At 35.7% G+C, this 17950-nt stretch overlaps 1 protein-coding gene across 8 annotated transcripts in view; it reads right to left on the bottom strand.

Annotated features, from left to right (window-relative positions):
• Positions 1–17950, bottom strand: part of LOC307009106 (connector enhancer of kinase suppressor of ras 3-like) — an 80864-nt gene that overhangs the window by 42895 nt on the left and 20019 nt on the right. For all 8 annotated transcript variants that reach the window (XR_013799957.1, XR_013799958.1, XR_013799959.1 and 5 more), the window contains exons 2-6: positions 15592–15755; positions 8106–8308; positions 5131–5218; positions 3173–3214; positions 269–388 (exon numbers count right to left, since the gene is read on the bottom strand). Coding sequence is in view for 4 of the 8 variants with exons in the window: in XM_079632553.1 (XP_079488679.1) it covers positions 269–388; positions 3173–3214; positions 5131–5218; positions 8106–8308; positions 15592–15755 (617 nt within the window). In the remaining 4 variants the exon portion in view is untranslated. The remainder of the gene's footprint in view (positions 1–268; positions 389–3172; positions 3215–5130; positions 5219–8105; positions 8309–15591; positions 15756–17950) is intronic.

Below are 17950 nucleotides of genomic sequence, written 5' to 3'. Positions count from 1 at the left end.
AAAAACTGAAGATATATAATATATTATACATAAATATGTTTTAAAAAAATTGAGTACTCATTTTATTGAGTACTTAAAAGGAAAAACTGGCTAAAATGCACAACCCTAATACTTTAAATTTTCTCCTTTTGTGTTTGAATGGCATGGGTGTGAGTGAATGGTGAGAGAATTTAAATTTTTGTCGTTAGGACCCGTTTGAGACGTCCTTTTTAGGAATAACATACAAACATTATGAATATACATAATGGTTATAAGTAATAATTCTCACCAATCCCTCTCCTGGTTTGATGTTGGTCAGCTGAACTTCCTCCAGACACGCTGACTGGCTCATGAGAGGATCAGACGTGGTTCTCACAGTCTGGTCACAAATACTGTTCAACACCTTTGACTGGAGTTTAGAAAAATAGTCATATTATCAAAAACAATAATCCTGCATTATTGGAGTCATCTTCAAATTCTGTCACTCAAGATGTTTTCTGTGCATTTTTGAGTCTAAACAGACTAACATGTTAATTGTAACAATAATATAAACACTTATTTCAATTTAATCTAATGCAATCTTTAATCTGTGCCTAGAAAAACAATATAATTTCAAATTCCACATGAATCCACCCAAGCCAAGCACATAAATAAACCACAGGGCCTGCATAAACAAAGGGAATGCTATCCGAGCTTTGATTTAATTTTCCGCTCAGTGCACAAGGACAGGAGTGTCAACAAACTGACATTCTGGAGAGAACAGCATTAAACAACATGGTTTCACTTGATTTATTAATAAGTCGCTGTTGGAATTGTTTCAAAATTTAACCTAGGTTGCAATTTGAAGAGTTGAATGTCCTGTCGAGTATCACTTTATGCTTTCCATATAAATATAGCTAGAGTACAACATAACGTAAGAAATAATCTACACTTCCGGTCAAAAGTTTGGAATAATTTGTTTGGAAAAAAGTTTGAAAGTTTCTTATGCTCAACAAGGCTGCATTTATTTGATAAAAAATACAGTAAAAACAGTAATATTGTGAAATATTATTACAATTTAAAATAACGTTTCTCTATTTTAATATATTTTTAAATGTAATTTATTCCTGTGATGGCAACAGCATCATAACTCCAGTCTTCAGTGTCACATGATCCTTCGGAAATCATTCTAATATGCTGATTTGTTGTTGTTATGCTAAAATTCAGTTATTATTGGTGATCAATAATTATTAGTAATAATGGCTTCTATTATTATCAATGTTAAAAACATTTTGCTACTTAATATTTTTGTGGAAACCGTGACACATTTTTTTTCAAGATACTTTGATGAATGGAAAGTTCAATAAAACAGTATTTATTTTAAATAGAAATATTTTGTAACTTTATAAATTTCTTTATTGACAAATTTGATCAATTGAACGCATCCTTTCTAAAAGTATATCTTTTTTTTTATAAACTCTTACTTACCCCAAACTTTTAAGTGGTAAACTGTGAAAAGTGTAACCTTAATATAGCATTTCTACATGACTTAACCTATACAAATTAATTTAGCTGGTATAAATTGATATGTTTAGGTTGGTTCAGTGACGTTAAATACTATTTTTGACTAAAAGCATATATTTTATATGTTACCATTTTTAAGTTACCACTTTTTTCAACAATAACAATATAACTGTTTCATGTGAACTGAAGACTGGAGTAAAATTCAGCTTTGCCATCACAGGAATAAATTACATTAAAAAAATATTAAAATAGAAAACAATTATTTAAAAATTTAACAATATTTACCAATATTAATGTATTTTCGATCAAATAAAAACGTAAAATTGAAATATATATATATATATATATATATATATATATATATATATATATATATATATATATATATATATATATATATATATATTATTCCAAACTTTTTTGTTTTTATTTTCTTAATTATTCCAAACTTTTGACCTGTAGTGTATATTTGTCTTGTATTGCAGACAGCCCAATTATGCGATCAACTCCTCGTGAATGGGCTGCCTTTCTTTCTGCCGCAGATGCTTGACAGGGAAGGAATACTCAGCCCATTCATGCTTTGTGTGTCATTTTGCCAGCCTATTATGCCTAGACTTAGCGTGTGCTTGCATGTCAATTCTAGACTTCCTTCACCCTTCCCAATACGCATGTATGACATGTGTGAACACATATGCATGTTCACATTTCACTGCGTTTTAACACTTTCCCCGCTCGCATTCTTGTTTTCCAGCCAACATGCAATAAAAGAAAGTCCCTCTGCTTTTAGACAAACAAATTAAATAATTTATTCTAGCTTAATGCATTTTTTGTATCAACACTTGAATGTGTGTATTGTGTAAGTTTAATTAAAAAGCAACATTTTGAGCAAAAAGCTGAGAGAATCATGTTTTTGTCCTGGATGAGATTCAGAACGAGTAGATCGAGTCCATCGACCCCAAAGCTTCACAGTCCTAAACCTGGTCCTGGGTCCACATTTCATTCAGTAACATTATGCAGATTTGCTTTATATGCTGTTTAAAGTTGATGATCGCGTTATATAAGTCAATGCCGGGGAAACGTTGGCTTAATTAAAATTAATAAATTAAAATCTGTTACTGATTCCAAATTACATGACACAACTTATAGTCAGAAATGTAATCTTTTAGATTACACATTTTAGGTAATGTATTCTGACTACTTTTTGGTTACTTTTTAACAAAATTGTTTAGCACAAATATTTGAGTAGAATAATCTTATCATTTTGTTATAAAATTTTGTTATATTAATTTAGTTATAGCTGGTGTGTGGTGGGCGTTGTGGCGCAATATGGCTGCCGTCGCATCATCAGGTGATGCTGCACATTGGTGGTGGTTGAGGAGATCCCCCCCCCCCCCTTCTCTATGTAAAGCATTATGAGTGCAGAGAAAAGCACTATATAAATGTAATGAATTATTATTATTAAAATGTATTCCATTCTTTATTAATCAATAATATTAATCAATAATATTGTTTGTGTGTTATAGGTAATGATCAATAATAAAAGGTAATGAGACTTTCGCATTTTACCCCATGCCTGAGAATCTGAGAAACATAAAACTAACTGACACATTATCGCCATTTACACAAGTGAAAGAAATAACAAATAACTTTATATATGAAAATGAATAATGGAAATGCAAACGATACTTACAACATTCAAAACCTTCTCTTCCATGTCATACACAGTGCAGTCCTGCGCAGGAAAGAAAGAAAAATTGCCGAGCATGTTTTAAACCACTGTGAATAATAAAAACAAAAAGTTCAGATTCAGGAATGTTGTATAATTACAGATCAACAGTGAATGACCTCCAGCCTAAAAAAAAAACAGCTTTCAGCCTTGAATCACATCTCCGTGTCCACTGCGAGACAAGATCATTACACAACACGGTGTGGGAATACACCAACGTGAGGAAGAGAGAGACAAGACAAGGAAAGGGGAAGAAACCTTCAATAAACCCTTTTTTTTTGTGATCAACTTTTTTAAAATTTGTTTTATGTAAAGAAGGTCACGAGGAACCCCTTCACATAGGGGTTTAACTGCTTGAAGAACAGCGACGTTACTATCTCACAACTGAGAAATGTTCAGTTTTCAGTTGTAATAAAGTCATGAAGGTGCGGAGCAGCGCAAGTGTCTGTGCATGTGTATGTTTCCATGTATGTGTGTAAGTGTGTGTCTGTTTTGTATGTGTGTGTGTGTGTATGTGTGTGTGTGTGTGTGTGTGTGTGTGTCTTTGTTTGGGAGAGAGAGCAAGAGAAAGAGTGTGCTTTCCATAGATGACCAAATATAATTAAACAGGAAATTATTTTATTTTTTTCATATTTTTTGTTATATATTTATTTGCTTGTTTAAAGTGATCGTGGGTTTTGGTTCTTTTGCTGTTGTAGGCTGTTATAACTTTTGAAAAAATATATATTTAAAAGGCATACTATGCAGTTTCCGTTCATCAAATGAAAATTAAACAATTTTATTGGCAAACAATATGGTAAACAAAGTGCAGTAAGCAGAGGTTTACTTTTAAAATGAAAACATGGAAGACAAATTGTGTGATTACTCCTTTAAAAATAATGTTTTAATAATTGAATTATTATTACTATTTTGAGAGGTAAATTCTACTGTACAATAGTAATATATTTCTGTCACAATTTCTTTGAGTTAAACCAAAGTTTTATTTTGACGGATTGTCGTGAAGACCTTTAAGTTTGTGCATGTATATGATGCTAGTTTTATCAAATTAAATGGTAAAATGCTGGAGAAGTGACTCTCCAAGCGGCTCTGGAGATGAAGTTGATGTGTTATACAATGATATAGTACAATGGCAGACACTAAAAACACAACGAGCATCACATGTGCCCGAGTACATAGTAGACAAAACCATTAATTCACACAGAGACACGATTCCACAATTCTGACCACATGGCTGAAATCATAGGGCTATACATAGTCAGCCATGATCAAACCCAAACCATGTAGTCACTCCACAGCTTCCACAGAATATTTCATTTCCCAAACAAAAATCTATGCAGGGCTTTCATAATGTTAAAAGTCTCTCATATTCTCAAAAAAAAATTGTGTGAAGCACCAAAGCAAATTCATGTAAGAAATTTGAAAACTGGTACTGATCAATCTGCCAATGTCAAAAACTCAAACTTAATATTGAAACATACTATTAAACAAACTAAACATGAATACTAGCCAAGGAAGAACGAGACAGGAGAGAGTATGTACTTATCAAACCAATATCCATCTTGAAGTATGTCTGATTATGAAAGCGCACAGAAGAACTCAAGAATCCCACTGAGAACATCTTGCAGAAGGCAACCAAAGCGAGGCAGATACCATGGAGGAATGTTGGCAGCCATGTTAAAGAGCATCCTGGCTTGTGTTAAAGAAACTGTAAACTCAGAAGCTGTGACTGATGTGTTGGGGGGTCTGCTTATTACTGTCTGAAGTAAATCCCCCAAAGCAAACACAGCAAGACAGCACATGGTCAGATAACTGGCTTCAGACTGGGATTGAATCCAGCTTTTCAGCTCTAAATCCCCCACTGTGAAATGCACGAGAGCTTAAGAAAAAATGAACGTGTGTCTGTCCTAAAAAGCCACACTGACCTGTTGAACTGTAGTGGTCAGTTCCAGACACAACTGAATGATCTTGTTCTTGGTGCTGGTGAAGTCACTGATTCCCGTCAATGGAGTTCTGCAGACAGAGGACATTAAGGTTAAAGACTTTACAACAAATGTCACACTGTGTAAAATATCAAATTAATACCAGGACAGGACAACAGACTTCTTGCATATGATGTGGCCGTACAATAGCAAATAACTTTATTTCCATCACTGTGTCTGGATTTTCTGAATCGGTGGTCATAAAAACTGGATGCATGTCAGCTCCATTAACGTGCAGTCAAACAGTTTCCATTTCTTTTATCCAGACAGATCAGAAGAACGACACCATATAACTTGAGAAAATATCACTGAATTTCTGTGGTTAAAACATCATAATAAAAGTACCAGTGGCTTTGACTTAAAATATGTTGATTTAAACTCAGAACATTCCTTTAGTGTCAAAATATCCACACAAAATTGTGGTTACAGGAAGGCACTTGAAAATCCAAGTAAACAGGCCTTGCACTTCAAGGGTTTGAAAGCAAAAATATAAAGCTTGTATTTTTGTTAAAACGCTCATAAAGAAACAAATATTCATTTTTGGGTGGACAAACTTCTAGGATGAATCTAGACTCAACAAATTCTAACTCATGTCAAGCATAATTTCTGTGTTGGGAATTTTTGTCAGAATATGTAGCGACAATAAATAAATAAATACAGACACCGGATAAGTAATTACATTAAATTCAAATGTTTTTTTGTATTTTTTGTTTAGTATCTTAGTTAGTTTAACGACATGCTACGTCAAACCCCCAAAAAAATACTTTAAGGCAAGTCAGCTCACTCTGTGGTCATATTTATATCGCCTTTGGCCCACACTTTCCAGTCATGCAAGTACTACTACTATTTACTTGAATGGAGACCCCGACTCTGTTAACTGTTTGTCATAATGGAAAAAAGCAATACTACATTTTGTCTGTTGATTGGATTCCATTTCTGGGGCATTTTGCATCTCCACAATAAATTAACTCTCAATGTACTTCACTACAGCCGTGTTGAGCCATGCTTCAATGAAAAACACAATTGACTCTTTTAACTTTAAGGCGGGAAAACAGCCGCAATTTTTGTTCCTTGCTGCCTTTGGCTTTTGGCTTGCTTAGTTGGGGACACGTAATATTGAACAATATCATTGATCTTCCTGCATTGACACCATTATATGAGAACTGAATTGAGCTGGGCGATGACCTCCCTGTTTTCTCCAGAGTGGCTATATACAGTATATAAATGAACTAAATTAATAACTTTTTTTACAACAGAAATGAACCATCACTGAACTTAAGCTGGACTATAACGCTATTTTCTTCTAGATCCGCTGTACAGCAGAAATCATCTTTGTTGCTTTATTTTCCTTTTATCACTGTAAATCTGCTTTAAAACAAACTGTATTGTAAAAAGCCTATATGTATTCACGAGTGGATCATGTCTATTGGGACCGTGAATTTTTTTTGTGGTTTCTGGAGTAGCTGCACTGTAAAACTATGATTAAAAAAAAAAGTAGGGATGGGCAACGATTAATCGCGATTAATCGCATCCAAAATAAAAGTTTGTGTTTAAATAATATATGTATAGCCCCTTTCACACAGAGATTCCAGGAAAATACACAGATAATGTGTCCCGGTATTTGTCCCGGGATCGTATGATTTTGGTTCATTCACACTGCCAGTGATTTTCCGCGATCTGTGAGTGCGTTCACACACATCCCGTTAAGATCCCGTAAAGACACGTGACGTCAGGATGAGACGTGTAACGTACTCGCCGAAAACATGTACACTAACGCATCGCGTACCGTTCCACAAAGCTGGCGAACGATCTCAGCTTCAGTGCGGAGAGTGAGGATCTCCTGGTCTCTGCTTCGTTCCAGTTTGCAGACATTTTTTCATTCTTTCTTTGTTGATGACGAACACAAACTTTCTAGAGTCGTGCGATGGCACATGCGTCATCACTACGTCACACCCCTTACGGCATTGATCCTGGCTTTTGTTCACACAGGGCGCGTTCCGGGACTGATCCCGGCAATGTTACTAGGTCCCCAAGCTGGGATCAATCCCGGGACGTGTTTGCGTTCACACAGAAGGCACTCTGGCAATTTCCCGGCAATTTCCCGGGATCAACGCGCTGTGTGAAAGGGGCTTATGTGTACTGTGTATAATTATTTTGTATATATAAATACACATATTTAAGAACTATTTGCATGTATAATTTTATACATAATTTATATTAAATATAAATACACATTTTCTTAAATATATACATGCATGTGTGTGTATTTATATATACAAAATAATTAGACACAATACACACACATATATTATTTAAACACAAACTTTTATTTTGGATGTGATTAATCGCCATTAATCTTTGCCCATCCCTACCACAAAGATTATACTATTTCAGCATTCCTACTTCAAAATTCAATAATTATTTGTGAAATTTACCAGCAATTTCTGAGTGAAACACATTGTTTAAGTGTATGTAGTGTTGTAAATCAGTCACTTCATCCACTTCAGTAAGGATGCTACCCATGTAGGGAGGATATAGCAAGGCAGTTAACTGGGATTTTGAACAAAGCTTCACAAAAACCCTTCATGAGAAAGATGTGGTTAGCTGAGCACAGACTGGTTAGGAAAGAAAGGAGGATTGTATCTGGTTACAACTGTCTGCCGTCTGGAAAAATCTGTAAGTGCTGCGCATGCAAGTCTAAGTTCAGACTCTGCAGTGAATTATATGAGCTTACAGACGTTTACCATCAGTTTCTTCAGAGTAAAAGCTCCTTATAAATCATCAGTGCGCAACACAAGATAGCCTTTTACGTGCTTAAATTCCCAGTGAATGCCTCCATACATAAATAAAGGAGCAATAGAAATAAGCAACATGCCGTAAATAATATGTAAAGAAGTGATGACTAGGGAGGTTTATACCTGTCCAGCCATGCCAGGAGGCTTTTGGCTGCTCCAATAAGTTCAACCACAGAGGAGAGGAATTCATTTGGGAGCTTGCTAGATGTGTTGCTTTCATACGTAGGACTCTTCCTGCGTTCTGATGTTGCATTGTGAAGGCTGTTGGTCACAGCTCGCATCTTCAGCACCAGATTCTTCAAGTTATCCGTTTCCACACCATAGTTCTGAGGAAGAGGCACACAATTATACATCACCGTAAAGCCTAAAGTATACTTGTTTTTTACATGTATGCTAGGACATGCGTACGGCGTGCATGATGTAAATATCGTCATCAGTATAGTACATGCTTACCGTACACACACAGCATGATTTTTATAACAGCATGTTAGGGTTTCACAATTACCGGTAAACAAAATAAGGTCCCACTTTATATTAAGTGGCCCTAATACCTGTGAACTTACATAGTAACTACATGTGTATAGTATGTAACTTCAGTGTCAGTACACACTGGTACATAGTATCTACAGCTGTAATATTTGTGTAACTACACATATGTAATAACCCATGGAAAAGTATGTGTAAGTACAAATGTGTAACAGGACATTGGTAACAACACTTTTTCACTTCAGTAAGTACACATGTGTAGCAGGAATTATGTGACTACAATTTTGTAAAAACAATTTGTATTTATTTACACAAGTTGTTTCACTTTCACACGCAGTCTTAAATACTGCAGTTACCAGTGGATATAAATGTATTTAATTTCTAACCATGTCAGTATGTTAAAAGCAGATTTACTTTCACGGTGGCAGACTTTTTCTATTTTTCTTTTAGGCAGTCTAAAGGAGCTTGTGCTCTTCTAGTGTTAACCCAGCTGCAAGTTTTACTTCAGAATCTGTTACTGCTTTTTTTCTCTCTTTTTGCAGCCCTCTATACTTAATTTGCTGTGAAGTGATCAATGTTTAATACTTGGTTATTTCACCCATGCAATTGTAAATTACTTTTAAGTGGACAGTTCCTGTGGAATTAACATGTAACATTTTACAATTTAAGTGGGAAGTTCCTATGAAATTATCATGTAATGACACTGATGGTACACAGCAATTACCTTAACAATTACACTTTATATTAAGTGGACAGTTCCTGCAGAGTTACCATGTAAGTACACTGATATCACAAGGGGAAACTTTAGTTGTAATTCAACATTAGTCCTGCCAGTCATGGTATACACATAGGGATAATCATGGTTTCCATAAAGTATCAGTGTATTCCAAACTGGTAACTGCAGTATTTAAGACTGCGTGTGAAAGTGAAACAACTTGTGTAAATTCATATTGTTGTTACAAAATGTAGTTACATAATTCCTGCTACACGTGTGTACTTACTGAAGTGAAAAAGTGTTGTTACCAATGTCCTGTTACACATTTGTACTTTACATGCCATTCCATGGGTTGTAACAGATGTGTAGTTACACAAATGTTACAGTTGTAGATACTATGTACCAGTGTGTACTGACACTGTAATTGCATACCATGTACACATGCAGTTACTGTAAGTGTAATGTGTAAAGTGTAATGTAAGTTCACAGGTACTGTATTAGGGCCACTTAATATAAAGCAGGACCCAACATAATATCTAAATCACGATTTGACTTGATTATGAAAACACAGAGTGAAGACGTGTTTCAGAGTGAAGCAGCGGACTGTACCGTGCTCGCACATTCATCTTTTTGTTGTTGTTGTAGTAATTAGCTTATCCACAAGGCAGAAACACTGGCCTTTGTGCTACATTTGAAAAGAAACGGAGACAGAACAACAAAAAACATTGGTCCACATTGGTGAGAACTTGTGTGAGGGGAGTTAAGAGATACATGCAACTCCAGTTTAAACCAGTACAAAGTCATTTTTATTGTTTATGGAGAGAAATAGCAAAGGCACTGCAGGACAAAGGTAAAGCTTTCTAGTGCGCATGTGTCGAGCGCTTGTGTCCGCGCATGCTATCAAATGGAGTATACTTTGAAAGGGTTTATATTCGGCTGAACGCATATGCTTTCAGCTATACAGGTATGAGTATGTGACCAAACATATTCATTTTCATTATTGTGATTGGTTACAATGGCATATTGAGTGATGCCTTATAGTTTGCCGGGACAAGAGTCGAGGACTGTATGTGGAAGTGCAACACTGTTGAGGATCAGGTACACAGAATCTGGTCAAGCGTTCAAAACCAGTTGACACAACACAACTGACAGAATGGAACAGAACATCTTGAGATGTTTTTGAAAGCTTTTTCACTTGACACTGTTTTAAATGCAGTGCTCATGGTGTGAGATGCTGAAGAAACAGCAAGGCACAAAGAAGCGGTGTAAGTCTGACACACTGACCAGCTTCATCACCACCTTCCCAACACAAGTATTTAGCGGATTTATCTGTTGAGTACTCGAGCGGTTAAAATGACTTCAATTCTCCTGTTCCAAATGCATTCCGCTATACAAGAAACACATTTGCCGCCTTTATCCAGATTTAATTTTTTATTCACTATTTATTCCATTTTAGTTTAAAGAGTTGGTGATTCCTGCATGGCATTGACTGAGAGAGCAAAACATCCAATTGCTTCATCAGCAGTGAAAGATTCGTCGGGTTGCAAACCACACCAATGACACGACGTAACAAGTTTACATTTCACTTCTGTTTTTTTATGGTGTCCTTTTACGCCATGGATTTAAAACACTTGCTTGATTTGTAAATAAAAACTTGATGCTTGATATCCCCAATACTATGCATTTAGTAGACCATTTCTATCCACTTCTGGAATGCTATGAATGTATGCTTGTTCAGCAGATGCAGCAAAAAGCAAAGAGACTGTATTACATACATTGAAATTGAATCCACACTTAGAAGGCATCATTCTTGGTGTATTAAATTCAACACCCCATACTCAACTGTTACATGATGTAAAGCAATTGGACTGTTTAAAATGTCACAGCCCTATTTAGACTCTAAAAATTGTTTGGCAAAACGTGTGCTGCTTGATTTAGCTGCTAAACCTGGCATCCCCCGTGCTCTACTTTTAACATTGGAAAGGACAAGAGCATTCCTCCTGGTCTGGCAAATCTCAGTTTGCTAAAGTACTGCATCTAAGCCAAAAGCTCATCTCTGAAAAAATCTACTTCAGGTTGATCTGCTATGGTCTAGAGAGGATATTTCACCCATAAATAAAAATTATATCATCTTTTCCTCACCCTCATCAAATTGCAAACCAGTTTGTGACCAATTTTGCTTGCACATTCATATGAAGCAGCGCCTCAGAAAATGCCAGGTTTGATGTCAACAACACCAAATGTAATTGGTTCACGTCTTGCATCCCATCATTATGGATGTAAAAACTAAAGCAAGGCTTTGTTAGGTATATTAACACATATGTAAAATAATAAATAACCATTTTGGGTCATATGGCTTGTATGTAGGGCTGGTTTCACACACAGGGCTTAGATTAAGCCAGGATTAGGCCTTAGTTAAATTAGGACATTTAAGTAGCTTTTATAAATGTGCCTTAGAAAAAAAACAAAACATTGAGACGAAACAATGGCACTGACATATTTTAACATTTCAGTGCAAGTTGCTTTCAGTTAAGACTCAAACATGCATTTTAGTCTGGGACTAGACTTAAGCCTTGTGTGAAACCGGGCATTATAGTGCTATTATAGCTCTGGACAACCACTGGCCTCTGCCTGCCTTCACTAATACATGTTGATCGTAAATGCTGATCTATATTAGGTGAACTATTCCTTTAAAGCAGGCAGGGCTATGCAGTTTCGGGAATTTCTTCGCTGTATTCTCGCTTTTTGCTCGCAGGTTTCTCTATAGAGCTCCCCCTACGGCTTCGGAATAGATATTTGACAACACTGTCGAAAAACTTGTTGTCGACTCTCAGATACCAGAGGCTAGTAGATCAACGACACCAAAGCAGACGGGACATTCTTTAAAACGTCTTCATTCGGGTTCGAACAGTGTGAGGAAGCGCAATAATGACAGAATTTTTGCAGATTTTTTTGCCGTAAGGCAATTCGTTATATCGCGAGACCTGATATCACGCGGTAATTCCTGACGCGCCGGCCGGCGGCCCACCGGCCCAAAGTTGCAAGGGTGTTTTTTCCGCTCACAGACGATAGGGGGGTGCGAGACGGCCACCATTCAACCCGAAAAAAGTAATATAACCATTCCAATGACTCCGAAGCTGTTCAGTTAAGGTAAAAACCTGCATAGTTCACCTTTAAGCAGCAAGCTATTACACTACCGGTCAAAAGTTTTGAATAATCCATCTATAATTATTATTTTTAATGTTATCAATGTTAAGTTTTTGTGGAAACCGTAATCAAACATTTTTTTAGGATACTTTGGTGAATAGAATGTCCAAAAGAATATAAATCTTTTGTAAGATTATAAATGTATTTACTTTTGATCAATTTAATGCGTTCACACAGAAAAAAATTATCTTTTTTCTTTTTGAAAAATTATCTTTTTTCGTTCGTAGTGCATCATACAAAAATTCCACAAAATATTAAGCACCAAAAACTGTTTTGGAGTAATGGTAATACTGGAGTAATGATGCTAAATATTTAGCTTTGGTCAGAGGAATAAATTACATTTTTAAATATATTTAAATAGAAAAAAAGTTTTTTATTGTAATAATATTGCACAAAACTGTTTTTACTGTATTTTTTATCAAATAAATGCATCCATGATGAGCATAAGAGACTACTTTCTTCATTATTCCAAACTTTTAATTAGCAGTGCAAATGTGCATTTAATAATAACTGCCCTGTGAATCTCAGAGACTTCACATTGAGAAACAGATTTATTTTTATTCTGTTTCATGGATCCTCTGAAATTTACAGGCCTATTATGATGCAGAAAGACAAAGCCAGCGTAATTAGCTTCCTGTTTAATTCTTGTCTGCTGACTAGAGGTACTTGATTCAACATTTATACCAGCATGACAATATTACACTGGTACACAACTTAACATTCATTAAGGACAATTGAATGATATAAGTCCTGAAATGAGACCGTATTATAACTCCCCAAGGTGCTTTGAGGGTTTATATTTATCAAATGATAGGGTTAAATACACCTGATATGGTTTGAAGAAATCAGAGATTGGTTTCCTCCATCAGGGCAAAGTTCATAGACAGATGGAGGTGGGAATGTGTTTCCTGTTCAGCATGAAATAGACTTAAGGACACTCCATCAGGGAGAGATCTGGAGCACTAACACGTAGCACTTTCTGCATCCAATACTTGGCCTGAGTGCCTTTAATATCATTTCCAGTGCTATGAGACAATAGGAGACTCTTTCCATCGAGGAGACTGCTGTGATTTAGGGACAAAACAGATGTATAAGGTTTGGGGAGATGATCTGGAAAAATCATTATGAGTCTCATTCTAAATCATTAATTCTTCTTAGACAATGATGCATTTCACAAAATGTGTTAATTGACATTTAAGGAAATCCCTGAGATTCTGTCTGTATATTAGTACATAATTTTTTCTGAGGATTTATTACATGGCTCTCTGGGATGCTTGATTATAATTGGTCAATCAGGCATTCTGTGGTCAAGTATTTGGAATAATGGGTGTGAAATTTCAAAAATAAAGGTTCTTTATTGGCATCTGTGCTTTTAGAAGAACCTTTAACATCAATGAAATCTGCCCATTGCAACAAAGGGTTATTTAAAGTGGAAAAAGATTATTAAAACGCACTAAGAAAAAATGGGGAACCCAAAATAGATTTGTGGCCATTGTCTGCGTTTGATGCTAGGGGTCTGGACACAATTATAGCAGTCAGTGCTGGACACTGCGATGTACGGTATCTTTTACAAGCACTGGCATGACCATCAGTCAAAGCCACCAAGACATTCTACCTAAGCGTTTCCATGTGTTCATATCAGGTCCTTGAATTTTCTTCACCACAAAACACGCATCCACAGAAACCAAAGTCTTTCTGAGCCGTAGTCATTTCTCATGTAATGATTTCCTGGTTTCCTTTTTTCAAAATCATAATGTTATGTGTGGTAAACAGCATTATTATTCCAAAGCCAGTGCACATTACATTCTTTCTTACACCCTAAAATTAAAATTCTGTCATCACTCAAGTTGTTGGAGACTTAATTATAACTCAGTTATAACTCGTTACTCAAGTTGTTCTGAACAGAGTTTATTTCTTCTTTTGAAGTCAAGTCAAGTCAAGTCATCTTCATTTATATAGCGCTTTTAACAATGTAAATTGTTTCAAAGCTGCTTTACAGAGATAAACGTATAATTAAGGTAACAGATTGTTTTGGCTATAAAGCGGTTCTTGAATAATGTTATTTTCCAGCTAAAGTTAGTTTTGATTGATTCACTTCCGTCGAAAGGATAATTTGTTATTAAATTAGGGGCCGCTAAGACGACACCGTTCTCTCTACACAGACTTTAAACGTGAACCTGTGAGAAACGCTGATGGCGCTCGCGTGCGCATCAAGAATTAATTCTATAGTTATGTTCGTTGGAATATATGTGCGCATGTTTGTAATTCTCTACAAACCAAGCCTAAACAAACTACTTGTCCTGCCAATAAATTTGATACAGAATTTTATTTTATCACTAAGGGGTAGATACGCAAATTTTCCACAATGCTTTATTGAACACAAACAAAGGTATTTTAATTTTTTTTGGCAATCAAACATTTGATGGTAGCCGTTGGATTCCATAGTAGAAAAAAAAAACATTGATGGCAATAGGCGCTTTCCATTACAGTTTTGCGCAAAACGTTTGCGTTTTTTTCTAAATATCGATGCAAAGTAACAGTGTTTCCATTAACCGATGTTATGCGACTAAAACGTATTTTTTTTCCTCTCGTGATAAGTTATTCAAAAAATCATGGCAACGGACGTTGGTAAGTTTATATATATCACAGCCACTGTACTGGCCATTATTATTATTATTAATGGAATGATGACAATATTTTCATTTTTGGTTGAACTATCCCTTTAAGCTGATTTCTGAATGACTGCTCAAATGCCACGTGACTAACTGCCAATTTCTTTTAAATTAGTCGATGAATGGGAGACAATAATACTACTGACTAATCAATATTTGTAGTCCGGGAAAGGCCTTTAGTGAATATAGTAATGAAAGAATTGCATTTAATCAATCAATCACATTAGCCAATATAAATACTGAATATTTTAGGGCTGTCGATTTAAAGCATATATTTAATTAATTAATTACTTATGGAAAAATAATACAAATAAAAAGATTTAACACGGTTAACACCCTCCCCCAGACCTACGTAGGTCATCTTACATTTCATACAGTTGATTGGTGATGAACATGAACATTGTTTCTATTATTTATATAATGTGATATAGATAAGCAATATCATGAGTGCAAATATATATATATATATATACAGTATGTAACAAATAGGTCACAATTTAGAAGCACAACAAGCATGAATAAGACTAACCAGAGCACAGAGGAGATCTACGGCCTCTAAAACCAGCTCCTGATGGCCAATGCGGGCAACAGCCAGTTCCTCAAGGTCCTGATGGGAGATCTTCAGGAGCTGTTCTCCATTAATCTTCTCTCTCTCAAAGTTGTGCACATACTGTTGTAGGCTGTCATCCAGACCTTCACAAGAAGAAGAGGAAAGAGAAAGAAAACATTTTTTAAGGGTAAAAATAATGTCAAGGGTAAAGAATGTCATTTCTGCATCACAAACCAACAGATCAATGTTCTGATAGTGCCACACTTTCACACATTTTTTAGAGAACCAGCCTACAAATGGTTTTATGAAAGCAGCAGGGTATCTGCAGTCTTCAGAATGGTCAAATTTAGCCTCAGACTTTTTAAGCCCTTTAAAACTTGCACGAATTAAGTTAATACTGAATATCCATACAGAACAAACCCATACAAAATAAGTAAAGTATCGCAGATTCTTTATCTGCACTGCTCTAAAAAACGCAATCCTGTAATTAGACCATACCTCGATTCCTGTTTCTGCGCTCCTCAATTTTAAGAAATCCTAAAATTATAACTTCTGTTACATAATTTCAGACTTTTTTGGCCTCAATTTTGATCAAACTAAGGATAAGTTTACAGGTCAACGATGTACAAAAAATTTGCGCACAGGCAACAGCGCTGTCAAAGCGATCCCCGTTCACACGAAAAAACGCTGTATTCTACTGTAGTTGGCGAGGTCACTTTGTTAAGAAACATTACCCGACTGAACACATAATACATATATGCATGACTTCACCGTTTTCACAAATTTGCATTTTTGTTGTTTACAAGGAGTAACAGTATCGTTTTCAAAAACTTTCACTTTGAAACCCGTTTTCAAAAGCTTAAGTTTTCAGGCCCCAAAAACAATGTTGTCGTGTAAATGAACAGTCAAAACGCATAAACAGTTTTCAGTTTTTAGTTGAAATTGGTGTTGTGTACACGCCATGTAGGCTATGTGGGGTAATGCAGCACTGTTTTATCATATTAGACACATTTGAGTGTGTTAAAAGTTGTTATAATGCTACTCTGTGCGTTTGCTCAGCGGCTACTATATTTGACACTTGTTGCACAGCTAGATCAATATTAGGCATGCAAAATAATATGATACTCGTGGTAAATCAATAAAACGAGATTTAAACAAAAAGACTACTGTATTTTCCGGACTATAAGTCGCACTTTTTTTCATAGTTTGGCTGGTCCTGCGACTTATAGTCAGGTGCGACTTATATATCAAAATGAATTCATACTGACTAAGATGAACCAAGAGAAAACATTACCGTCTACAGCCGCGAGAGGGCGCTCTAGTTAGCGGAGTTGTTCAGAAGCGACACAGAGGAATAATTCAATGGATTAAGTGTTGTGGAATGAGATTGCGGGCACTTGGTGAACTTGCTTACCGGTAACTTGCTTGTTGGACTCGCTGGCTTATGTTAATTTAGCCTATTCAGCCTCCCAGGAATATGTTCTTTATGCTATTGTGTCGCGGAATAACTATTAATACGTTAACATACCGGACACCTATTCAGCCTGTTGTTCTGTGCTCTTGTGTAGTTGAATAACTTGCCTTTCCAGATTAAATGTCTGTTCTTGGTCTTGGATTTTGTGAAATAAATTTCTAAATAAATGCGACTTATAGCCCAGTGCGACTTATATATGTTTTTTTCCTCTTCATGACGCATTTTTTGACTGATGTGACTTATACTACGGCAATTGTGTTGAGCTATATAACAATGATTAGTTTTCTGTCGATGAGTGAATCCAAACAGTTGCTCACCTGTCTAATAAAGCACATACTATATTAAAGCAACTTTGGTGTTTAGGCTAACTCATTGAGAGGCGACGCACGGACATGATCCGTGTCCTGGTTAAAACTGCTTATTTCTCTGGATTTAAACATTCTTAGAAACATTTGGGATAATGTAAGTACACAAATCAACAACATATATAACATTGTTCTAGTGGTTTTTGAATATTTAGATTCAAAAATCTTACATAGTGTGCCTTTAAGTACTATTATGGGCTGTAAGGACTGCTCAAAAAGTTATGGGGGAACAGTGATAAAACCTGTAAAACTTGTTAAACCTTCTCTGAGTTGAAAAATTTAATTTGGAGTCAAGAATAGAAATAATTTTTCAAAAAGGAGGTATTAAATCAGTCAAAAGCGACAGTAGAAACATAATGTTAAAATTTGTTAATGTTTAAAGGCTTTTTGTACATAAAACCCCCCCATATCATTAGAGGTCAACCAATTGATCGGTTTTGCCGATTAATAGGCACTGAGAACCGATTGCTGGAACAATGTGTTATCTGCAAAAATCCAC

Source organism: Phoxinus phoxinus (genome assembly GCF_949152265.1).
Source record: "Phoxinus phoxinus genome assembly, chromosome: 13".
Classification (NCBI taxonomy): domain Eukaryota; kingdom Metazoa; phylum Chordata; class Actinopteri; order Cypriniformes; family Leuciscidae; genus Phoxinus; species Phoxinus phoxinus.
This window is presented reverse-complemented; position numbering and strand designations above follow the sequence as displayed.